Source organism: Zea mays, chromosome 3, assembly GCF_902167145.1.
Source record: "Zea mays cultivar B73 chromosome 3, Zm-B73-REFERENCE-NAM-5.0, whole genome shotgun sequence".
NCBI classification, from domain to species: Eukaryota; Viridiplantae; Streptophyta; class Magnoliopsida; order Poales; family Poaceae; genus Zea; species Zea mays.
This window is the reverse complement of record NC_050098.1, coordinates 70,038,311-70,064,110: the sequence shown is the minus strand read 5'-3', so window position 1 is coordinate 70,064,110 and position 25,800 is coordinate 70,038,311. Positions and strand designations below refer to the sequence as shown.

General features: G+C 43.3%; 1 protein-coding gene across 2 annotated transcripts; it reads left to right on the top strand.

Moving 5' to 3' along the window:
- The first annotated feature begins 19,418 nt into the window (after positions 1-19,418).
- On the top strand, positions 19,419-22,165 carry LOC103650189 (uncharacterized). 2 transcript variants are annotated; one of them, XR_563977.3, is made up of 4 exons: positions 19,419-19,936; positions 21,268-21,379; positions 21,714-21,782; positions 21,865-22,165. XR_563977.3 is itself a non-coding variant. In XM_023302118.1 (3 exons), the coding sequence occupies exons 1-3, from the start codon at positions 19,665-19,667 to the stop codon at positions 21,868-21,870; spliced, it is 390 nt and encodes a 129-aa protein (XP_023157886.1). In that variant the 5' UTR covers positions 19,419-19,664; the 3' UTR covers positions 21,871-22,165. The 2 variants fall into 2 exon arrangements, 1 of the variants encoding a protein (XP_023157886.1); XM_023302118.1 differs by lacking the exon at positions 21,714-21,782.
- The last annotated feature ends 3,635 nt before the right edge of the window (positions 22,166-25,800 follow it).

The following is a 25,800-nucleotide window of genomic DNA, read 5'->3' as shown; positions in this document are numbered from 1 at the left end:
GCTCGGATGTAATGGCTATCTTTCCCAATCCTTTGACCTTGCCTTGGTTCCCATCTCCAAAGATGATCGAATCCTGGGAATCCTTGTTCTTGACGTAGGAGGTGAACATCTTCTTCTCCCCCGTCATGTGGTTTGTGCATCCGCTGTCGATAATCCAGCTTGAGCCCCCTGATGCATAAACCTGCAAGGTAATTTACACTAGGGTTTTATGTACCCAACTCTTGTTGGGTCCTACAAGGTTAGTCACAATAGCCTTTGGAACCCAAATACAAGTCTTATCTCCCTTGCATTTGGATCCCAACTTCCTAGCAATTACTTTTTCATTCTTACAAAAAATTGCAAAAGAAGTATTGCAAGCATGGTAAATAGTAGAAGGTTCACTACATACTCTCCTAGGCACATGATGCACAACATGATTTCTCCTAGGCTTACCATGCACAAAAGTAGAGCTAGAGGCAATCATAGCATGTGAATTAAAGACATCATGATCATAACTCCTAATATAATGAGCATTCCTAGAAAATTTTCTATCATTATAAATGAAAGCATGATTCCTTTGAGTACTACTAGCCATAGGGGCCTTCCGTTTCTCCTTGTTGAGAACGGGACTCTTTTGTCTTGTTAAGTTCTTGGTTTCCTTTCGAAAACCAAGTCCATCCTTAATAGAGGGGTGTCTACCAATGGTGTAGGCATCCCTAGCAAATTTTAATTGATCAAAATTAATTTTGCAAGTCATAAGTTGAGCATTAAGACTTGCCACCTCATCATTTAATTTAGTAATGGACATAAGGTGTTCGTCACAAGCATCAACATCAAAATCCTTACATCTATTACAAATACTAACATGCTCTACACATGAACTAGATTTATTTGCTTTCTCTAGCTTAGCATTTAAATCATCATTTACACTCTTTAAACTAGACATAGTTTCATGGCAAGCAGATAACTCAGAAGATAGCATTTCATTCCTTTTAATCTCTAGAGCAAGAGATTTTTGAACACTAACAAACTTATCATGCTCTTCATACAAAATATCCTCTTGCTTTTCTAAAAGTCTATCCTTTTCATTTAAAGCATCAATTAGTTCATTAAATCTTTTCTACTTTAGCTCTATCTAATCCTTTGAACAAGCTAGAGTAATCTACTTCATCATCACTAGAATCCTCATCACTAGAAGTAGAGTACTTGGGGGAATCTCGAACACTCACCTTCTTTTCCTTGGCCATGAGGCAGGTGTGGCGTTCGTTGGGGAAGAGCGAAGACTTGTTGAAGGCCGAGGCTGCCAGTCCTTCATCGTCGGAGTCGGATGAAGAGCAGTCCGAATCCCATTCTTTACCAAGGTGCGCCTCGCCCTTCGCCTTGTTGTAGACTTTCTTCTTCTCCCTCTTCCCATGCTTTTCTTGTTCCTGGTCATCATCATTATCGGGGCATTGTGCTATGAAATGATTAGTCTTACCGCATTTGAAGCAGGAGCGCTTTCCCCTTACTTTGTTCTTGTTGGGGTACTCCTTGCGTCCTTTCAATGCGGTCTTGAAGCGCTTGATGATAAGCGCCATCTCATCTTCGTTGAGGCTCGCAGCCTCCACTTGTGTCACCTTGCTTGGTAGTGTCTCCCTGTTGCTGGTTGGTTTGAGGGCAATGGTTTGAGGCTCGTGGATGGGTAGTGGATCGTTTAGAGCATCGTCCACATATCGAGCCTCCTTCACCATCATGCGCCCGCTTACAAACTTCCCAAGAATCTCCTCGGGCGTCATCTTGGCGTACTTGGGATTCTCAGGAATAAGGTTGATAAGATGGGGGTCAATTACCGTAAATGACCTTAGCATTAGTCAAACGATGTCGTGGTCCGTCCATCTTGTGCTTCCATAGCTTCTAATTTTGTTGACCAGGGTCTTGAGCCTGTTGTATGTTTGTGTTGGCTCCTCTCCCCTGATCATCGTGAACCTTCCCAGCTCGCCTTCCACCAACTCCATCTTGGTGATCATGGTGGCGTCGTTTCCCTCGTGTGATATCTTGAGGGTATCCCAAATTTGCTTGGCGTTGTCCAAACCGCTCACCTTGTTGTATTCATCCCTGCACAAGGATGCTAGCAAAATAGTGGTAGCTCGTGCATTCTTATGAATTTGCTCATTAATAAACATAGGGTTATCTGTACTGTCGAAATGCATTCCATTTTCAACTATCTCCCAAATACTAGGATGAAGAAAAAATAAGTGACTACACATTTTGTGACTCAAAAAGAGTAGTCCTCTCCATCAAAGTGTGGAGGTTTAACAAGAGGAATTGAAAGAAAATGAGCATTGGAATTGAAAGGAATACAGGAATAATCAAATGAATAATTTTGATTAATCGTTTTCTTCTTTGAAGAGGAGTCGTCGTGTGGTAAAGAAGACGAGGCATCACTGTCGTAGTAGATGATCTTCTTGATGCGCCTCTTCTTCTTTCCATCTCTTTTCTTATGACTCGAGCCTGAGTCGGTTGGCTTATCGTCTCTAGGCTCGTTGAGGAAGGACTCCTTTTCCTTGTCGTTGACCACCATCCCCTCTCCCTTAGGATCTATCTCTTCGGGCGATTAGTCCCTTACGTGAAGAGAACGGCTCTGATACCAATTGAGAGCACCTAGAGGGGGGTGAATAGGTGATCCTGTAGAATTCAACACTAAATTCCAACAACCTTGATTATAAAAATATTAGTGCGAGTTAATCAAGTCAATGCGACGAGCTCTTGCAAACACAGACAATCAAAGAAGGAACAATCACAAGAGACACACGATTTTATCCCGTGGTTCGGCCAAGTAACTCTAGCCTACTTCCACGTTGTGGCGTCCCAATGGACGAGGGTTGCACTCAACCCCTTTCAAGTGATCCAATGATCAACTTGAATACCACGGCTTTTCTTCCTTATCTCTTTTTCCCGTTTGCGAGGAATCTCCACAAGTTGGAGTCTCTCGCCCTTACAACAAAGATCACAATGAAAGCACAAGAGTAAGGTTGGGTAGCAACACACACAAATCCGCAGCACACACACACAAGCCACGACTTGAGCTCAAAATGAAGCACAAGGAGTTCACAACTAGAACAGAGCTCAAATCACTAACACAATCGATCAAGTGCGCGAAGACGGAGTGTGGGAGACTTAGAATGCTTAGTGAATGCTTGGGTATCTCCTCCATGCGCCTAGGGGTCCCTTTTATAGCCCCAAGGCAGCTAGGAGCCGTTGGAGGCCAATAAGGAAGGACAAAGTTGCCTTCTGTCGGGTGGTGCACCGGACAGTCCGGTTCACCACCAGACAGACACTGTAGACGATCCGGTGTGAATCTCCTTCCTATTTTGGCGCAGATGACCGTTGCAGCACTGAGTCAGTTCGCGCACCAGACACTGTCCGGTGCACACCGGACAGTCCGGTGCCCCCTGCCGACCGTTGGCGCGGGCCACGCGTCGCCCGCGGATTGCACGGCCGACCGTTGCGCTGGTGTAGGAAACGGGTGACGCCTAAGAGGGGGGGGGGTGAATTAGGACTTCTAAAACTTTCGCTAAACTAGGCCACAATTAAATCCCTAGAGCAAAACCTATGCAAATAATCAAAACTAGAATGTGCAAACTAGGTTTTGTCTAAGTGTTGCTATCTCTACCGCAAAGGCTAAGTTTCAATCTACACTAAATAAGTATGACTACAAGATTGAAACTTAAATGCTTAATATAAATGCGGAATGTAAAGAGCTAAGTAGAGAAGCAAACTCTCGTGGATGACGCCGGTATTTTTACCGAGGTATCCGGAACCACGCAAGGTCCCGACTAATCCTCGTTGGTGCCCCTATGCAAAGGGAAGCCCACGCGAGGGCCAAGCACCACGGTCGAGTAACTCCGTAGAGAGCCACGGGCCTTCTCCACGCGCAAGTGGTGCTCCGCTTCCGGCTCCTCTCGGACGCTCCCCGCCGTCTCCACTATCGAGCTTCCGGTCGAAACGCCGCGGGCCTCGTTCCCTCCGGTACACTGTGGCGGCCGTGACACAAACGCGGTTGTCACGGTCTCGCAAGACTCTCGCCCCACTCGGTACAATTACAACGACTCACGCAAGAGCCGAGGGGTTGTGTGGTTTTACAAAACTCACTCAACTAACTAGGGTTCACCTAGAGCAAGCGCTAAAGCGGTCTAACTAACCTAAGCACTTCGCAAAGTACCTACGCTAATCACCGAGTGATTCTATTAAGCACTTGGGTGTTTGAGCTCTTGGAAATATGCACTATGTGTCTTGGTATGTTGCTTGGGCTCTCACACTTGAGAATGGCCGGTTGGGGTGGTATTTATAGCCTCCACACCCCAAACTAGCCGTTGGACAGAAAGCAGCAGCTTTCTGTCGTCGGGTGCACCGGACAGTCCGGTGCACCACCGGACATCTACTGTGCAGTGTCCGGTGCACGCCACGTCAGCCGACCGTTGGCGCCTGTAGCAGTCGACCGTTGGATCCGACCGTTGCCGTCTGCCCGTTGGCACACCGGACAGTCCGGTGCACACCGGACAATCCGGTGCTACAGCCAGAGAGCGCCTGCCTGCGGCCTCTCTGCGCAGACTGTCCGGTGTCTCACCGGACTGTCCGGTGCACACCGGACATCAATGTCCGGTGCGCCACCAGGCGCTGGCTGACAGCCCACTTCTTGGATTTCTTCGCTGATTTTTTCGGGCTTCTTTTGTTCTTGAGTATTGGACTCCTATGCATCTTTTTATGTCTTCTTTTGAGGTGTTGCATCCTCATTGCCTTGGTCCAATTCTCTTCGCATCCTGTGAACTATAATTATAAACACTAGCAAACATATTAGTCCACAAGTTGTGTTAATCATCAAACACCAAAACTCAATTAGCCAAAAGGCCCGGGGTCCATTTTCCTTACAATCTCCCCCTTTTTGGTGATTGATGACAACACAACCAAAGCAAGCAAATAATACAAGTTTTTGAATTAAAATATGCAATCAACTTGCTAAGATGCATGATTGTCCCCACAATGTGATATTATGGACTTAAGCCTCCCCCTAACTCCATAATTCACTTACTTCCTATTTTTGGACCAAATAACCAAAACCACCAGAAAAACCATTTATAGATATAAAATTTTAAATTGGTGGTGTTTGGTGTTTGATATAGTTTTCATTGCTTTGGTCCCTAAACTTTTCATTGCTTTGGTCCCTAAACTTCTCCCCCTTTGGCATCAACCACCGAAAAGGAAGACATTAAAAGCATGTAGGAAGTAAATAAAAGCTTGCCCTCATCAAGAATTGAATCAAATGATATCACTAGAAGGATATTAAATTAAACTATGTGAATGATACCACTTGAAGGAGTCCTCAAAAGATTACTCCCCCTAAATGAGTTGTCTCCTTTAGAAAGAGTTTTTCTCCCCCTTTAGAGATGAAGAAATACTCCCCTTGACAGAGATCCTCTACTTAGGAAAAAGCATGTGAAAATTAGAGGTGCAAGACATGATTTGAAAAGACTAACTTCCCTTATGCATAGGTAACAGAATATGAGTTAACCACTTATGCATTTTTAGCAACATGGAAGTATATGATATGAAATATAGTCTAATCAAATATTTGAGAAGACATGTAAATGATACTAGATGCAGTCTCAAAAGATACCGATTGAAATTCAATGGCGAGCTTGAGAGACATGAGAGTTCTTGGAGATTTTGCAGTGGAAGATTGTTGTCTTTCTCCGGGGACTTCATTTTCCTTACACTGAGACTATCACATGAAATAGACTTGAAAAGGTGTTAGTCTCAAAGTGTTAGATTATAGAGTAACCTCCCCCTAAAGGTGTGCATACAAGTTTTGAATACTTGTAGGAGACATGCACTTTGATTTGATATCAAGAGGGGCAAATTATCCATAATCCAAACTTTGGCACATATAAGTTAAATGATACACTTGTGGAAATCAAAAATTTTCAATTGATGCATCATTTACTATGGAGTGATATAAAAGCTATGTGCCGTGCTTAAATAAACATTTTAAGCCATGTAGGTTTGCTTAAGTATATGAATTAAAAACAAGCAATCCTACCATATGATTTACCTAGTATGCATGATTTTGAACAAAAGTACATAACAAATTTAATACTGGGCAAGAAAGGTAAACTAGATAAAAGATAAATAGATACGCATATCTAAAAACGAGAAATACAATAATACTAGTTACCTTAGTCATGGGTGGGAAATTTGGGTCCAAAATTTTCACTAACCCACTTAGCAATAAACTTGATCCAATATGATGTATCCCATGATATACATCCCAATTTTGCCAAGTCTCCAAATTTCCCGACGACTTTTGGTCCACTCACTTCCCTTTTGGGATCCAAACCTTCTTGGTGCTTTTCATGGTTGAAATTATTTCCTTTGGCACCCAGATGCGTTTGGCCCCCTTTCCTTTGTTGGCTTGCTTGTTGGCCTTGATTGCTATCACCTTTCCAATCTTCTTCTTTTTGATTAAGTATGGTGTAGCAGTCTTTTTATCCACTTTTTTGATGTAGGTGTTGGAGATTTTGCTTGATGGCTTTTGCTTGAGCTTTTGCCTTTGTTTATCCCCGGTCATCGCCTTGCATTGGAAAGACTTGTGCCCTTCCATGTGGCATAGCCTACAAATCACAATTTCTCCCTCTACAGACTTGTTCACTCCCGCAGTGGTGTTATCCTGTGGAGGTCGGATTTGTTTGGCTTTGCCTTTCTTGTTATACAAAGCCTTGCCAAGGCGAGCCACTTCTTGCTTTAATTGTTCATTTTCCTTTGCAACCTCATCCGAACATGTCTCTACAACAATATTCTCAACAACGACATGGTTGCAGGGGTTAGAATCATCAATTAAATCAAAGCAGGAAGTAGAAGCATCTTTCTTAGTTGTTTCAGGTATTTCAACTAAAGATGCTGCTGGGGTGCTACCAATGTTTTCTAGCTTAGTAGTTAGCTCATTATTGTGTATGCTAAGAATTTCCATTTTCTCTAGCAAATTTTCAATAACTTCTTGGGAGCTAGCTAACTTAGCCTTAAGTTTTTCATTCTTTTTAATAAGGCTATCATCGGTAGCAGTGGATGGAGCACTAGATTCTAATAGCTCAATTTTAGTTGATAGCTCACAGTTTAAGTTTGCAAAAGTTTCAAATTTTTCTAGCAAACCTTTGTAATCATTTTGAGAGCTAACCAACTTATTTTTCAAAGTTTTAAGTTGAGCTTTTTGCTTAGTGCAGACATCCTGGAAAAATTCTACGGCTTTCGCAAGCTCATCTACAGAGGGCTTTCCCTCACCTTCATCATCACTACTACTTTCATCACTAGAAGATGGAATGCTTTTGTTACCTCTTGCCATATGGCATTTGTGTGATGACCATGATGAGCGTGATGAGGACCGGTGGCTGCGCGTCCTTGGAGGTTCATCTTCACTTGAAGAATCATCCCAAGTTCTAACACTTGTTAGCGCCTTGCCTTTGCTCCTCTCCTTTTTGGGTTTGGCCATATTTGGACAGTTGTCCCTGAAGTGGCCCTTCTCCCCACATGCGAAGCATCCTCTCTTCCTTTGCTTTTTCCTGTCAATGTTAAAGAGAAGATCCTCGACCTGCAGGGGCACACCCATTAGATTAATCTTGCGAATCATCCTCATTACCTTTCCGACGCGTCGGATTGTTTCTTCGTCCTCGGAGGATGATGTGCATGGTTGATTATCTTCATCATCATCACTTTCTTCTTCTTCTTCACTTGAGGAACTTGGAGTGGGACCCTTCTTTTTGCTCTTCCTTTCATCACATGCAAAAGCATATGGTCTTGAGGAAGTTGGCTCCTCTCCCCGACTCATTTTTCGCGACATTTCAAAAGCCGCGATTTTCCCAATCACGATGGTTGGGGTCATATTGCTCAAGTCCTCCATGTTGTGAAGGATGGTGATGATGCTCCCATATCTTTGTTGTGGTAGCAGGGAGATAATCTTCCTCACAATGTCCGCATCACCTAGCTTATTAATGCCAATAGAATTGAGCTCATTGATAATTAGATTCAAACGAGAATACATGTCTCTAACAAGCTCATCATTTTTCATAGCAAAAGTATTATACTCATTTAAGACTAGGCAATGTTTTTGCTCACGGACATTGGATGTGCCGTCATGGAGCTCATGCAATTTTAGCCAAATCTCATTAGCAGTTTTCAAGGTAAATACTTGATTAAAGATATCCATGCTAAGAGATTCATACAAGCAATTTTTGGCTCTAGCATTTAAATGAATTTCTTTTTCCTCACTCGTGGTGGGTTTCTCGGGATTCTTGAGAGGTTTCATCCCGTCACGAGTGACTCTCCAAACACCTAGATCAACGGCCTCTAGGTAACAAGCCATTCTAGCACTATAATATGGGAAGTTAGTGCCGTCGAAGTGTGGTGGCCTATGGGTATCCATCCCTTCCTCTAAAAAGCGTCGGCTCTTTTTAGCGGTGAAGCTAAAGCGTTTCAAATGAGCCAAACCGGGTTCTGATACCACTTGTAGGAAACGGGTGACGCCTAAGAGGGGGGGTGAATTAGGACTTTTAAACTTTCGCTAAACTAGGCCACAATTAAATCCCTAGAGCAAAACCTATGCAAATAATCAAAACTAGAATGTGCAAACTAGGTTTTGTCTAAGTGTTGCTATCTCTACCGCAAAGGCTAAGTTTCAATCTACACTAAATAAGTATGACTACAAGATTGAAACTTAAATGCTTAATATAAATGCGGAATGTAAAGAGCTAAGTAGAGAAGCAAACTCTCGTGGATGACGCCGGTATTTTTACCGAGGTATCCGGAACCACGCAAGGTCCCGACTAATCCTCGTTGGTGCCCCTACGCAAAGGGAAGCCCACGCGAGGGCCAAGCACCACAGTCGAGTAACTCCGTAGAGAGCCACGGGCCTTCTCCACGCGCAAGTGGTGCTCCGCTTCCGGCTCCTCTCGGACGCTCCCCGCCGTCTCCACTATCGAGCTTCCGGCCGAAACGCCGCGGGCCTCGTTCCCTCCGGTACACTGTGGCGGCCGTGACACAAACACGGTTGTCACGGTCTCGCAAGACTCTCGCCCCACTCGGTACAATTACAACGACTCACGCAAGAGCCGAGGGGTTGTGTGGTTTTACAAAACTCACTCAACTAACTAGGGTTCACCTAGAGCAAGCGCTAAAGCGGTCTAACTAACCTAAGCACTTCGCAAAGTACCTACGCTAATCATCGAGTGATTCTATTAAGCACTTGGGTGTTTGAGCTCTTGGAAATATGCACTATGTGTCTTGGTATGTTGCTTGGGCTCTCACACTTGAGAATGGCCGGTTGGGGTGGTATTTATAGCCTCCACACCCCAAACTAGCTGTTGGACAGAAAGCAGCAGCTTTCTGTCGTCGGGTGCACCGGACAGTCCGGTGCACCACCGGACATCTACTGTGCAGTGTCCGGTGCACGCCACGTCAGCCGACCGTTGGCGCCTGTAGCAGTCGACCGTTGGATCCAACCGTTGTCGTCTGCCCGTTGGCACACCGGACAGTCCGGTGCACACCGAACAGTCCGGTGCTACAGCCAGAGAGCGCCTGCCTGCGGCCTCTCTGCGCAGACTGTCCGGTGTCTCACCGGACAGTCCGGTGCACACCGGACATCAATGTCCGGTGCGCCACCAGGCGCTGGCTGACAGCCCACTTCTTGGATTTCTTCGCTGATTTTTTTCGGGCTTCTTTTGTTCTTGAGTATTGGACTCCTATGCATCTTTTTATGTCTTCTTTTGAGGTGTTGCATCCTCATTGCCTTGGTCCAATTCTCTTCGCATCCTGTGAACTATAATTATAAACACTAGCAAACATATTAGTCCACAAGTTGTGTTAATCATCAAACACCAAAACTCAATTAGCCAAAAGGCCCGGGGTCCATTTTCCTTACAGCTGGCGACCGTTGGCTCACCAGACAGTCCGGTGAATTATAGCCGTACGCCGCCGATTTTTTCCGAGAGTGGCCTGTTCACCGGAGACTGGCCTGGCGCACCGGACACTGTCCGTTGCATCACCGGACCGTCCGGTGTGCCAAGCCGAGCAGGACTTTGGTTGTACCAAGCCAAGTCTTTTGCATTTCTTTATTTTCCTGTTTCTAGCACTTAGACACAATATGTTAGTACTCAAAACAATGTACTAAGTCTAGAAATGTACCTTGTCATATGATTTGCACTTTTTGCTTGTTTGGCACATAACAACTCAAAGATTATGTGTTGGCACTTAATCACCAAAACATTATAGAAATGGCCCAAAGGCACATTTCCCTTTCAAATCTTCGCTGCAAATCCTTCTCAATATAGATGATCAAGTAACTTCACAGAAGATCATCTCTCATCATATTCCGTAGAGAATCCCCTACACGATGGTTGATCTTTAGCAACCCTTATTTGTTACCAACTGTTGGTTGCTAAAACTTATGGACCGATGATTGGTCCTAAATTCGTTTGTAGCCACGGTCTGTTGGTAGCTAAAAGTCTAGAAATTTAACAACATATGGTTGGTCGCTATAGATGTCGTTGTGGACCAACGATGGGTCGCTATAGAGAAGGGGTCTATTGGTCACTTGTTCTCAAATGTTGTAAGTCAAGAACCAGGCAACACAGTTGTTAAGCATTAAGGGCCTTCGTCCTTCGAGGCATTATCTGCTCTCAGAGACAGAGATAATGATCTTTTGGCCGAAGGTCATGAAGAACGTGTCTTCATCATTTCATAGATAAATAGGAATACGCGAAGATGACAAATATAATTCAATGATTCATTCATATTTGTATTCCATAAAACACACATGAATATTAACAGAATTAATATTACATTGATACATTCGGTCTGCTTGAAGGTGTGGATGTGAGAGAGTGATTACAATCCAGCATGAATAGTACAGTGTTGTTGTTCATCTATTTATAGGCATGGGACGCAACCCACGTAAAATTACATACATGTCCCTTACATTCATCTATATTATCATCACATAGAATATTAAGGACTAAATAGTCTTTGTCCCTTTTCAGTCATCATCATACTTGATCTTCGTCATTACATCAAAACCGACGCTCTTCGGCTACAACTTCGTCGTCCATTCTTATCACCTTCAGGATACATCTTTACCCTGTTATAAGAGAAACCCTTCATCCCAAAGCCGAAGCCCCCCTGTAATAATCAACATCATACTGAAAACATATGGTCAGTCACGTTTTTGAGGACCTTCGGAGGAAGAAGGCCCCAACAGTATCCCCTCAAAGTATTAATTTGTTTCTTTATAATAAATTTAGACTGCGATGCGAACGAAGGCCTTTAGCCGAAGGTCCGAAAAACACCTTCCCTTCGCTAGAATAGCGAATTAGACTGACCTGCGGGACCCACCAATATGTAGAGTTCTGAGTATATAAATAGAAGCCTGTGTTGTGAGTATTTTTCGTGCTATTTGAGTTGCTTGCATTGTGTTTTCCATTTTAACCTTCCTTGCTTCGTTGAGTTTTATTGGATTTTGAGCTTCAACATTCTAGCAACCATTGTCCAAATGGCTGATGAGAAGAAGATCATTGACCCGGTGTTCGCCGGATTTTACGAAGCTATGGAAAAAAACCAACATGGAGAAGATCACCAATGAGATGTTAGCTGGAATATCTGAAAACTCTAGCGATAGTGAGAGATTTGATGTAGAGAGTGGAAATGAAGATGCTGAAGATCGGCCATGGAGACCGAGCGATGTTGTCTTCGGAAAATTGACTATTAAACAAGGGCAGATTGAAGCAATGAGGGGGAGGTACTTTCGTGATATTTCAATCGTGAGAGCCAGAGGGGAGAATAATGTTCCTCTTCCCGAAGCTGACGAAGTGGTGATTTTTAGAAGCTTCATGAAAGCCAGACTTTGGTTCCCTCTAAACAAAATGTTGGTCGAAGTTCTGAAAACTTTTGAAATCTATCTTCACCAACTTACCCTTAAAGCTATTATTAAAGTAGGGTTTTTTTTATGGGCGATGAGGAGCCAAGGATTAGAGCCAGATGCCAGGTGTTTTTGCAATATGCACGAGCTATTATATCAGACGAAGGCAACTGGGAAAGAGCAATATCACAACAATTTTGGCTGCTACAGCTTCGTGCATTGTGCCGAGGCCAGCTATCCTATGCCGACATTTTGGAAAAAGTGGCCAGGCTCCTAGATGCAGGAATGGTTTTATGTGAAGGTTGATCTGAGTGAGGGAAGATATAAAAGGGGTCATTCAGCGCCCTATATGGTCTCGCTTCGGCATCAGGAGGCCGGCCATTGTAGTTGGAAACGACGTGCAAGCGTGCCAGACAACTTTTGATACAGTGTGTACTTACATTGGCAGAAGAAACTTGGTCCCAGAGCATATTGCTTACAGAGTGTGGCCACTTGCTCATGGATGGGAGATGCCGAAGGAGGTTGCCGCTGGTTCTAGCCAAAATGTTTTGGTGTATCTCAAGTATACCTTTCGATACATGAGCCAGTTTGATGAACCGAATGATGATTGGCTTGATGCCATAGAGGCGACTAGTGATGAGCTGCTTGTAGCATATTCAAAGGACGAAGATGAAGCCATGACAACTGCCTTCAGAGCTCGGGGCAAAAAGAGGTTGAATAGGGTATTTGATGTCATCAGGTTTGTGTAACTAGACTACTATTATCCTTCGCGAAAGCAAGGGAAGAAGAGGAAAGCTGCTACCTCGGTGACTTTTAGTGCGTCGAGGTCGAAAACGGTTAAAGTTTTGACGCGTCGACCTAGGCGCATTGAAACGGCCGACGTGCCGAAGCTAATTGAGGGGTCGCTCCTATCTTTGAGCCAAGTCGCTCTATGCCTATCGAAGCCAGAACAGATGTGATTGAAGAACCAAAAGTGGAGAAAACAGTAGAGCAGTTGAAGGCATTGAGTCCACCATACGCAACGAAACTGCTGAAGCCGTCAAACATCCCCGCAGCAACTCCAAGAAAAAGGAGAATGGCTAGTGTGCTAGATGATGTAATGGAGTATGTGAAAACATCGACTCCTGCTTCTGCCGAAGCGCCTAGGACGGAGGCTAAAGTTTCAAAGAAATTTGACAAGGCCGGAATGGCACAGACTATTTCTGAAGCTGGACCCTCAGAAGTTCCTGTGGAAGCAAGACCATCGGAAAGCGCGCCGATAATCCTAGAGAAAGAGGGTGCCTCTGAGAAATCCAAATCTCCTGCTCCTGGAGCACCTGCCAAAAGAACTGGAATTCATTGTGCGACATGCTTCGGGGAAGCAATTATCAGAAGAGCAAGTTGCTGAAGCGCAACATTATGCCAAGGATCTGAAGTACCCCTGAGGGTCCTTCGTGTATGGTGGCGATGACGAAGATGATTTCCTTTATAGTATGCAAGACAATAAAGAGATAAATGTCTGCCGGGAAATGGCGGACAATATAGGCTATCCGAAGCTTGAACTCGGCTTATCTGCGATGTCGAAGAATCAGCTTGCGGACAGTCTTGCTTACAACAGCCTAAAGATGTCTATATTTTGGTTTGTCATTCTATAATGAAACATTTCTATGGTTTTTCTTACCCTCATTTCATGCTCATTTGTTGTTTTTCAAGGCTTTATTTTGAGCAAGGCTTTAAAAGCTCAAAAAGATGCAGAGGATGAGAGCTGCAAAATAGCCCTTGGGAACCTTCGTTTAGAGGTCATATCATTGAGAAACGAAGCTGAAATCTAGCGAGGCTAGTATTGCTGCGCAAAGTTGAAGCTCATAAGGCCGAAGTGGAGGAGCTCAAAAAGAAAGTTGCTGAAGCTACTGCAAAATTTGAAGTCGAAGCAGTGAAACATGAAATTTGCGAGATCCAAAGATCTAGAGCTCAAAAGAACTGTGATGAGCTTCGTGCTTCAAAAGAGAAATGTTATGAAATATCCTTGGAATGCGCCAAGAAATTGTAGGACAACTTTGCTAGAGCTAGGGCATATTCTTCTGAGCAAAAGTTCATCTTTGGCGACCCTGATGGAGTCGTCCAGTGGATCAGCGAAGAAGTCGAAGCCTTTGACGAAATTTTAAGTGACCGAGGAGACTTCTGCGCATTCGCTGGGGCACGGGGGGCCACATCGATCTTAGAGAAAGCTGGCTGCGAATATGCTAAGGTTGTAGTTCAGCCATGATTTGTTTTCTCGACGAATGACATCAAAGACCCTTCAGCTGAAGTTTCGACACTAGGCGAGAAAATTTACTCCGAGGTGTGGATGAAGGGCGGCCATGAGATAGCTGATGAAGCTATTAGAAAAAATGAAAAAGAATCTCACGACGCTCGAGAAGAAGCCAAACAAGCGAAAGAAGCTACCGAGCGTGCAAGACTTATAGGTACCTTTACTGAGGTTTATCTTCGGCATTCGTTTCAGCTTCGGAATTAACCAACATTTTTTATGATGCAGCTGAACTTTCACCCCCTCCGGAGCCATACAACCCCGAAGTTGACCTAGCCTTGAAGGAAGCGTTAGATATAATTAAAATTGCTAATGAAGTTGTTGACGAAGCTGTCAACAGTCTGTAGAATGAAGCCGCTAAGAAAGTGATAAAAGAAGGTTAAAACTTTGTATACTTAAGAGTTTAATGTTTGTACATGGCCTATCTTTGTAAGAACTAAACATCAAGTATTTGTATGTGTATTAATGTAATACATTTCTTTGTGATGCATGAAACCTTCGTGCGTACCGTTCTTTGAGCCACTGGCGAAAAAACACCTTCCCTTCTTTTCATTCTTCACGAAGAAAAAGATTCTCCTTATGTCACTGCTGACGAAGATTAAACTCTTGTGCGAAAATATATCTGCCGAAGGCATATTTTGTGCTTTAGTATGTTCTTTCATAATCCGGCCAACTTTTTCGAAGAAGCAACTTTTCCTTGTTTCTCCATGGCTCTTTAGTGATGCAAAATGATGTGTGATGCGATGCTATGCGATATGACATGATGGTATGATGTGAAATGTTATTGGTGCCAAAGGTAAAAAACCACACGAATACATACCCAGACTCTGCATCCCCTTGGGAACGACTTTGGAATCTCTTCACCATTTACTTAGTTGGTATTTCAGCTCTACATTCCCTTAGGAATGACGTTGGAGCTAAGCTCTGCATCCCCTTAGGAATGAGTTTGGAGCTTCTTCACCTTTTACTTAGGTGGCATTTAAGCTCTGCATCCCCTTAGGAACGACTTTGGAGCTTCTTCACCTTTAACTTAGGTGGCATTCAAGCTCTGCTTTCCCTTAGGAATGGCTTCGGAGCTTTGTGACTTACTCTGCATTCCTTTAGGAACGAAATTTGGATGTTTGTGAGCCGCTCTTGTTACACTCAATGGTGTAATCATAGCCTTATTACATTGGACTGAAGGTTATACCTTCTTGTATTGTCTTTTTAGAGGAAATTGTAAAAACAAGAATAAGTAAAAATACATTGGGTTAAAACACTCTTTTGCGGAAGCGTTGTGCTGCTTTCAGTAGATATGCCTCGACTCGGGCATAGTGTTGTTGACTATACGAGCTTCGGACTCCTCCCAAAGGTCACTCTGTTGCTAAATTTGCTGATGCCCTTCCAGCTGTTGATTGTGACTCGGGGTAGGTGCCAGTGGTGGTGGGGGTGGCAGCTGAGCCCAGGAAGCTTGGGAATGACTTGCCGAAGCAACAAAGACCGTAGGCTATTGGTTGCCCACATACTATGAGATATACAGAGAATAGCATAAAGCAGTATGCAAGACCTGCTTCGGCTGATTCTGCTGTGCTTCGGCTTCGGCGATTTCCTTCTCCTTCTAGACCATGACTTGGCACGTCCTTGTGGTGTGAACCTTGTCTTCACCGCAGAATAAATAGAACATCTTCCTAGGCTAATTACCATACCTTCCTCTGAAGCTTCTCCCCCCTCTGCCTCTCGGGGCTGGTGGCCTGTAGGATGTTTGTTGCATGCCCGAAGACTGTGAGCTGTGCTGGCTGCTCTGAGCGTTGTTGACCCTGTCATTGTTTGCTTTGGATTGTGGATTGTTCTGATGTGCCTGGGGTGAAGTCTTCCTCCAAAGCCCCTAGCCATCTCAGAATACCTATATGCTTCCTCCCTTCTTTGGTGAAAGTCATTGTCAGCTCGGATGTATTCATCCATCTTCTAGAGAAGCTTCTCCAAGGTCTATGGTGGCTTCCTTGCAAAATATTGAATTGTGGGTCCTGGTCGGAGCCCCTTGATCATGGCCTCAATGACAATCTCATTGGGTACTGTAGGCGCTTGAGCTCTCAGTCGCAATAATCTTTGGACGTACGCTTGCAGGTACTCCTCATGGTCCTGTGTGCATTAGAACAAAGCTTGGACAGTGACAGGCTTCGTCTAGAAGCCCTGGAAGCTGGTGACTAGCATGTCCTTCAGCTTCTGCCATGACATAATTGTCCCTAGCCGAAGGGAAGAATACCATGTCTGAGACACACTTCGAACTGCCATGAAGAAGGACTTCGCCATGACGACATTATTGCCCCTATACGGGGATATCGTTGCCTCGTAGCTCATCAGGAACTGCTTTGGATCTGAATGCCCATCATACATGGGGAGCTAAAGTGGCTTGTAGGATGGTGGCCACGGGGTAGCCTGCAACTCTGCTGCCAAAGGAGAAGCATCATCGAAAGCAAAGTAACCATGGTGAAAATCGTCGTACCATTCATCTTCATTGATTGGGCTCTCCTGACGAAGCTCCTTGTATTGGGGCCTTCGGTCTTGGTCATCCTAAGTCAGATGACACATTTCCTCAGCTGCTTCGTCAATCTTCCTGCTGAAGGTCGGCAAGCCGAAGCATCTTTTCCTTCTTCCTTTGAAATTACTGGTGAATGGCTTCTAGATCCCTGATCTCCTGATCCAAATCCTCCTCCTGAGGTGTTGGGCTGGTAGCCTTTCTCTTCTGACTCCTAGCTTCTCGTAGGGAGAGTGCCTCCTGGTTTGTGTCCAGTGGTTGCAGAGCAGCCCCTGGCGTTGTTGTCTTCTTCGGCGGCATGGTGAAGTTGAATGCTTGCCGAAGGTGGTCGTTTGAGTTCACCGTATGTGGGCGCCAATGTTGGTCACTTGTTCTCAAATGTTTTAAGTCAAGAACAAGGAAACATAGTTGTTAAGCATTAAGGACCTTCGTGCTTCGAAGCATTATCTCCTCTCAGAGATAATGATCTTTTGGACGAAGGTCATGAAGAACGTGTCTTCATCATTTCATAGATAAATAGGAGTATGCGAAGATGACAAATATAATTCATTGATTCATTCATATTTTCATTCCATAAAACACACATGAATATTAACAGAATTAATATTACATCGATACCTTCGGCCTGCTTGAAGGTGTGGATGCGAGAGAGTGATTACAATCCAGCGTGAACAGTACGGCGTTACTGTTCATCTATTTATAGGCACGAGACGCAGCCCGGGTAAAATTACATATATGTCCCTTACGTTCATCTATTATCATAACACAAAATATTAAGGATTAAATAGTCTTTGTCCCTTTTTAGTCATCATCATACTTGATCTTCGTCATTACATCAAAACCGATGCTCTTCGGCTACAGCTTCGTCGTCCATTCGTATCACCTTCGGGATACATCTTTACTCTGTTATAAGAGAAACCCTTCATCCCAAAGCCGAAGCCCCCCTGTAATAATCCGTGTCATACTGAAAACATATGGTCAGTCACGTTTTTTAGGACCTTCGGAGAAAGAAGGCCCCCAACAGGGTCACTATCAAATCTTATAGCTTAATTAACATGTAGATGTTAGTGACTAAAAATTAATTACAACATTGATCGCTAAATTGTAGAGAAGGAAAAAATAATTGTAGGAAAGAAAAAAAATTATGAAAAGAAAAGGAATTGTAAAAAAAGCCATTTCTAAGGTTTGAACCTTAAACCTATTAACTCAAATGTCAATGACTAATCCAAATAGACTAAACTTGATTTTGGTTTATATTATGATTGTTTTTTTATTATTTACTAACAAAGGCCCATCTAAAGTCCTATCCACTAAGAAAAACCCTAGTCATGTGTATTCAACATCTCCACCACCCAGGCCATTACGCAGCCGCCACCTACTCCTCGCGCATCCCCCCGCGGTCCCATCTCGACACCCAGGGGCGGAGCCAAGGGGGGGCCGGCAGGGGCCATGGCCCCTCTCAAGACTGTGACACATACAAGAGAATATATATATATATATATAGTTGAAATTTTGTGTGTAAATATATATACTCTAAATTTTATGCAGCGCAATTAATCAAAGATTTAATATAGTGGTTAGTAATACATGATTCATAACTCTAGTGTAGTATGTCAACCAAAGTCTAAAGGAGACAAAAAATGATAAAATATTCGTTAAATGACGAATCAATGCATTAAACGTCAAACCTAATTCGCGTGCAGACGTTGATATCTGAACCTCACCCTTTATACTTCTTCGTTTTGTCTGGCTAGGCAGCTGCCGATTGTCACTGATCACTTGACTTGCCTCTACCATAGCCCCAGAACTAAAGTCCAATGAAGGTGATCACGCGAAGCAGCAGAATGAGCGGCAACAACTTATATACATACTATATTAGATCTTGTGGATAATAAAATCTATAAATTTCAACTAAAGTTGTCACCTGATAACATTATACAATATTTTTACTATACAATATTTTTATCATATAGTATTGATGAATTGGTTGGCCCCCTTATATCATAATCCTGGCTCCGCCCCTGTCGACACCCGCCATGGTTGCAGCGTCGCGTTTGCGCTCGGCGGCAGTGCCTCGGCGCTCGGAGACGGTGCGTCTCGGCATTCAGTGATGGCCCCTCCCGTCGATCGGTGGTGGCTCCAGCAACCCAGCCTCCCTCGATAAGCCCCTCCCCGCCTCCTACGACCCGGCGATGGCCAGGTCCTCACACGGGCACGCTTCCCTGTGCTCGATGGAGGCTCCCTCTTTAACTCTGGTGGCTTCTGGCGCAGCTCCTGACCCCTTGCGCCGCATGTGGACTGGGGACACGGTCTGCAAGTATGCCCCGCAGGACAACCTCGCCTCGGTGGCCTCCGCCTTCGGCCAAAATCCTGCTTCTATCGCCATCATGCACCACGGTGCCACCAAACTCACACCATATCTGACTTCTACTTCCTCTTATTCAAAGGCTAGTTTTTGCCTGTTCATGTCAACTGATGCATATGATAGTCTCGCTCTCGCATTGTTTTTTTATCACGCACATGATCTTCATTTGTCCCTTTGCAGTTATTTTCACATAATTGTACAATTATTTTATCTCTAGACTCTAATGTAGACCATACGTGTACTGTGGTTCCGCCACTCTCTGTTCTACCCACCACCGGTCGTATTACAGGTCGGTCCCCATGTCTCAGTCCATCACCCTTCCGTTTGATCGTCGTCCTCGTCCAGCCCGCGATTGCGTCCTCGGCATCACCAACCGCGATCCCCTTCTCCCCTACCTCTCTCCTCTCCACTCCCTGCAGGATCGTCTTCGACCTTCCATCCTCCTTCTCCCTCGCTCACGGCTCCCCGCGGCTTTGAACGTTCGTTCGCTACCTTCCCACCTCTCCCTTACATGCCCGCACACCGGATCCACCGCCCCTCCCCTACGATGGCTTGGTTCCGCTGAACAATTCTCTTCCCCCCGATGGCTACACCCAAGACCCCCATCCCACTCCAGTCCTCTACTCTTCCTTCCATCCACGCCAGCGATTCGGGGTCATGTGGGGCTAGGGTTTGGATTCGTGGGTGGAGCCCAAAGCTAGATCCAACTAGGGGGAGGGAGGTAGAGGAGGAGGGGAGGGAAGGGGGTGGCCCCAGTCGGCACGGTTGGCCGCCACCGCCGCGACATCGAACGACGGTGGTACCGTCGGCGGCGGGTGGAGGCACCAATGACAATCCAGGATATGGATTCCTGAGGTTACTTCATTCGCTTTGTGCTCTCCTGCGTTCTTGATTCATTCATTTTTGTGTTCTCCCTAAACCTTTACGTTCTTGATTCATTCACTTTTGTTCTCTCCCGCGTTCGATGCTTCTACTGATTTTCGTGGATTGGAATGTGAGATGCGAGCTGGATTCATCATTGTCATATCTTTTTTTGTGTACAAGGATACACGAAGGGGGGTTCGAGATGTGTGTGTTTAGGTTGTCTTTTTAGTTCTGGTCTTCTATTGGCGTGAAAATTTCAAATCATGCACCCGAGGTTTAGGTGTGATTGCTTGACCTTCCAATTTACATGATCCGTCCTCGATTCATTACCATAGTTGATGTCTTCCAGAAAAAGGTTCCTTATTTGTACCAAAAATAGATAATATTCCTTAAAAATTGATACGAACTTGGTGATCTATTTCTGCAGATGTTCGTTGTCTTCCATAAAAGGGTTCCTTGTTTGTCCCAAAAAATAGATAATATTTCTTAAAAGTTCGATAAGGACTCAGCTATCCATGTCTACATATGTTCATTTAAGTTTTCTTTGTTACACTCAACGTGAACAATACCTCATGTTCTTGTAGCCGTAGTGAACTCAGACACATAATGATGTTATATACTATACTATGATGCTACATCTTCAATTTGATTCTTTTATACCTGCTACATGACACTTGCTATATTATATATGTTTTGGTCGTGGTGATCACTGGAGAAACATTGGATCAGCATCTTTAGTCTTTTTGTTTAGGCACCTGCTGCATGACACTTGCTATATAATACATGACACCAGCTACTATTTTTTCCTCCCATTGGATCAGCATCTTCAGTCTTTTTGTTTAGGCACTTTGTAGTCTTACACGCCTCTACGCTAGAAATACATGATAGATACTACACATATAGAATGAACTAGAGTGTACATTATTGTTAACTGCAAATTATTTTTTAACTGAGGTAATGGAAACCTATTTTTTTAGGGGAAGTTGTTCACATATTCATGCCACTTGTATATGTACTTCTGATTAGATAGTTTTGGATCAAATCATGGACCCCATGGATAGTGTCGCTAGCTGTGGAACTAACGAGTCTAGGCATCCATTCCCATGCGACTGATCTGAATCACAGATCAGGGAAAGTACATCAACTCAGTTCTGTTGAGAAGGATAAGACAAGTTGACTTTAGTTGTTTAACTGCTTAAATACTTAAATTTTATCCTCGGTTATATGACCTTTATTCTGGTATTGTATTGAAGTTCTTTTATGTTATGATGCTTGAGGTCTGACATGCTAACACAGTCTAGTGAGTGTTAATGATTGTGCAGGGCCAACAGATCAAAGAGCTATCTTAAAAGGACATTAGGTTGGCATAAGTATCCCCATGGAATATGGGGTGATTCTCGAAACCCATCATGTGGAGCATTTACTGATCACCAGGTAATTCTAGTTTCTCTTTATGGTCTACTTTTTTGTGTTTACTGCAACATCACCTATGTAGTATGCAATATTTTTATACCATTCTTAGGGTGCTACAAATTATACATCTTCTAGGAAAAAAGCTAAGTTATAATGAACATCTAATATGGTTCAGTGATATATATTCAGTAATGAAAATATTATCATGGAAATATGCATGCTATTAGTCTACATGATTTTGTTGTAGCAATACCATAAGAATTGTGGTGCACAATTCATACAAATATCATGAATTGTGGATATTCTTGACATTATATTTGTGGAGTTTTAACATAAAGTTCTGCTAACTATCTAGGAGTGGCATGTGTTCCCACACGAATTTGGTACTAAAACCTTCAATTAGAAACATGCTTAAAGCTCCAAGGTGATCTTCTCTATATTGACAAGTCTTTTTTCTATAAACATAATTTCAGTCTCAGATAACTATCTTCATACAATGTTTGCAGTGCTAGCCGGTGATTCACAAACATCGAACGATGATAAGAAAGTTAAAGATCGTCGCAAGGTCGGCACATACCAGCAAAATAGTTTTGTTTGCCGAGTCAGGGTTGTCGTTCTGTAGTATTTTTCATTTCCAAGTATTGGCAGAAGAAGAAAAGGGAGGATCAACATGCACGTCTACTAAAGCTATTTGTAAATCACTTGAAGCATTAGCTTATTTGTGAATGCTTTTGTGAAGTGTTTGCAAATATGTGAAAAACATAATGAGATGTGTGATAAACATTGTTATCTAGCTATTTTGCTTTCTGTGTTTATGTGGATCTATCACTATGGAATGCTAATGAACTCTATGTCTATGTGATTTATAGGATATGTATATGAAATTATGTGATTTGCGGTGCTTTTTTGTTTATATGTTTAGTGGATCTGTCATTGTAAATGTTAATTAATCATATATTATTATTAACGACGGTAACTATAGACAACTTTCTATTGGTTGCTAAATGTATAATATAACAACCCATAATTGATCGCTAAATGTATAATTTAGCAACACATAGTTGGTCGCTAAAACTACAATAGCAACAACCGACGGTTGGTCGCTAAAAAGATGTCGGTCGCTAAAACCTTTAGTGATAGGTCGCTAAAGGTTTTAGCGATCAACCATAGGTCGTTGAAGACGCTTTTAGCAACCAACCGTAGGTTGCTGTAAGTGAACCGTCGTGTAGTGTTCATCTATTTATATATAAAATAAATCAATTAATAATTGATTAAATACAACACAAAAACTACCGGTACTAATCAATATGGCTTCATCAAAGGAAGAACCATTCAACATTGCTTGGCCTGGGCATATGAATATATCCATTTATGTCATATCTCCAAAAAAGAAATCATCGTGCTCAAGTTTGACTTTGAAAAGGCCTTTGATACAGTTGATCATGAACTGATCCTCCAAGTGCTGTCTCATAAAGGATTTGGGCCCAAATGGCTGGGCTGGGTTAGGAATATCCTTCAGTCTGGTACGTCATCGGTATTACTTAATGGCGTCCCAGGGAAAACTTTCCATTGCAAGTGTGGGGTCAGACAAGGAGACCCCCTCTCACCTTTATTAATTGTTTTAGCGGTGGTTCTGCTTCAAAGTATCATCAATAAAGCGAGACGACAAGACTTACTCCAGTTGCCCCTCACTGAGAACTGTGGTCAAGATTTCCTGATTGTCCAATATGCTGATGACACATTATTGATAATGGAAGCTTGCCCAAGGCAACTTTTTTTTCCTCAGAGCAGTTCTGAACTCTTTCGCAACCTCGACAGGGCTCAAAGTGAATTATAACAAATCAAGTATGTACCCCATCAATGTTTGCCCAGCAAAGATGGAGATTCTTTCCAGAACATTCAACTGTCAGACACGATCAATGCCTTTCACCTACCTTGGTGTCCCTCTAGGCCTGTCAAAACCTAGAATCCGTCACTTTTTACCGCTTATCCAAAGGATTGAAAGGAGACTGTCTTGTACATCTGCTCTCCTCTCCCAGGCCGGAAGATTGGAGCTAGTTAACTCTGTTTTCTCAGCTCTCCCGACTTTTCTGATGTGCACGCTGAAAATTCCTGCCACCACAGTCAAGAAGATAGATGCTTACCGGAAACATTGCCTCTGGAGAGGAAACGATGTGAACTCAAAAAAACCAGCTCTAGCTGCTTGGTGCATGATTACTCAGCCAAAGAGCAATGGGGGCCTTGGAGTGGTCAGATTGGAGACGCACAACAAGGCTTTGCTTTTGAAATTTTTACACAAGTTCAATAATCATGACTTACCTTGGGTAAAACTCGTTTGGAACAACTATTACGGGACTGACAGACTACCTAGCTGCTCAAGTATTGGATCCTTTTGGTGGAAAAGTCTGCTTACTCTTGTTCAAGATTTCAAGGGATTGGCAGCCCCAACCATTGGCAATGGGAGAACTATCCTTTTCTGGGGAGATCTGTGGAATAAGGGCATTTCAGCTCAGCAATATCTGGAATTATTTTCCTTTGCTTGCAACAGCAAACTCGCTATCAAAGAAGCAAAGCAAAAAGATCATCTTTTTGAGATTTTTCACCTTCCTCTGTCTGTGCAGGCCTACGAGCAGTATCTTGAATTAAATGAGGCCTGGGGACAAATCACTCTGACCAACGCAAAGGACACTTGGAAGCACATTTGGGGATCAGAGATTTTCTCTACAAAAAATACTTACATGCATTTGATGGGTCATTATCAAGTTCATTAGATTTTCAGATCGATTTGGAAAAATAAATGTCAACCAAAGCATAAAGTTTTTTATTGGCTGTGGCTAAAAACAGACTCAACACAAGGAATATGCTGAGCAGGAAAAACATGGCACTTGAGTCATACACTTGCGAAAACTGCATCTGGTAGAAGGAGAAAACTCTTTATTATCTCTTACTCAGATGCAACTTCGCTAAGGCCTGCTGGAATTCGATTGGTTTGGTGCCCCCTAGAATTGCCAATCCAGAGGAGGCTGCGGCAAATCTAAAACAGCAAATCAATGTTCCCTTCTCTATAGAGATCATTATTCTAATGACTTGTAGCATTTGGAAGTGTCGTAATGCTTGGCTTTTTCAGAACAAAGATCTAACGGTGCAACAATGCAAGCATGAGTTCACAAAAGAATTACTCTTAGTCACTCATAGAGCTCTGGGTAGATTTGATTCCGCTATCCCGGAATGGCTTCAGCAATGATAGTAGTAACTCACCCTAATCTTCTGTAATACGTCTACTTGTTTATTCTAAGCACTGTTTTTTCTAGTTATAATAAAATTTTCAGTAGGGTCTCCCCCTCCTGTTCTCTAAAAAAATCTGCTATATTTCGTTGCAGCCTTGCAGGCAAAACTGTAAAAGCCACCGCCACTACTACTAAATCTATTACTATATTATACTAGTACGCTAGATAATAGTAAAGTAGTAATGCTATTGGCTATTTGGCTTACGCCTATTCTATCGCTATGCTACGACGATCTCAGGTGCGGACAGCTCAACGCAGAGAGACTGGATCACCTGTTGCCTGCACGCCCCGGTGTGCCCGGGCCTGGCAGCCCGGGGCGACAAGCAGGAGCAGCCAGCAATGAGATCCTCTATTGTAACATGTGGCAACTGCTAGGTGGATCATGGCCACGGCTGGTTCCGTGCGCCAGCCGGTCAACTGCCGCAACGTTCGTGGGACATTACGGCAGAGGATCTGCTCATAGAGCAGCCATCCGCTGCGACGCCGTCGAAACATACGTCCCTGTCATGTGCGTTTGGTTGCCGGAGCCGGGACATTCCCCTGGTGTTCTATCTGGTCCCTCCAATTTTGAGGGACAAATAGGGACAACACACTAGTATAATTTGGCTCTATACAAGCTGTAGGCCAAGCTGTAGACTTTTTACATCACAGGCGATTCGGTTAGAAAACCGCCTGGGATGTCCAGGCTATTCGGACCGCCTGTGATGTATTAGTATCACAAGCGGTTTTTGTTTCGGATCGCTTGTGGTGCTCTATTCTTTTCACAAACGGACCGTAATGAAAAACCGTGTGTGATTGTGATTTGATTACCATATTAATATTTTATTTTTTAACAGAAATATGCAAATACAATTTAAATAAATTAATATTTTAATTTTTAACAGAAATACGCAAATATAATTTAAATGAATTAATATTTTAATTTTTAATAGAAATATGCAAATACAATTTAAATAAATTTTAATAGCACACATAGATAACTAGAGAGATTTTAAATTAATTGGCAACCACAATGCATAGTCGATCATACATGCTAACAAATACAATTTGATTCATACAATTTTTCATGAACTACCATTTTTCGCATGTATGGCTTTAAGTTCTTATCAATTTTCATTTCCACACGCTTGATTCTCTATGGACCGTTAAAGACGA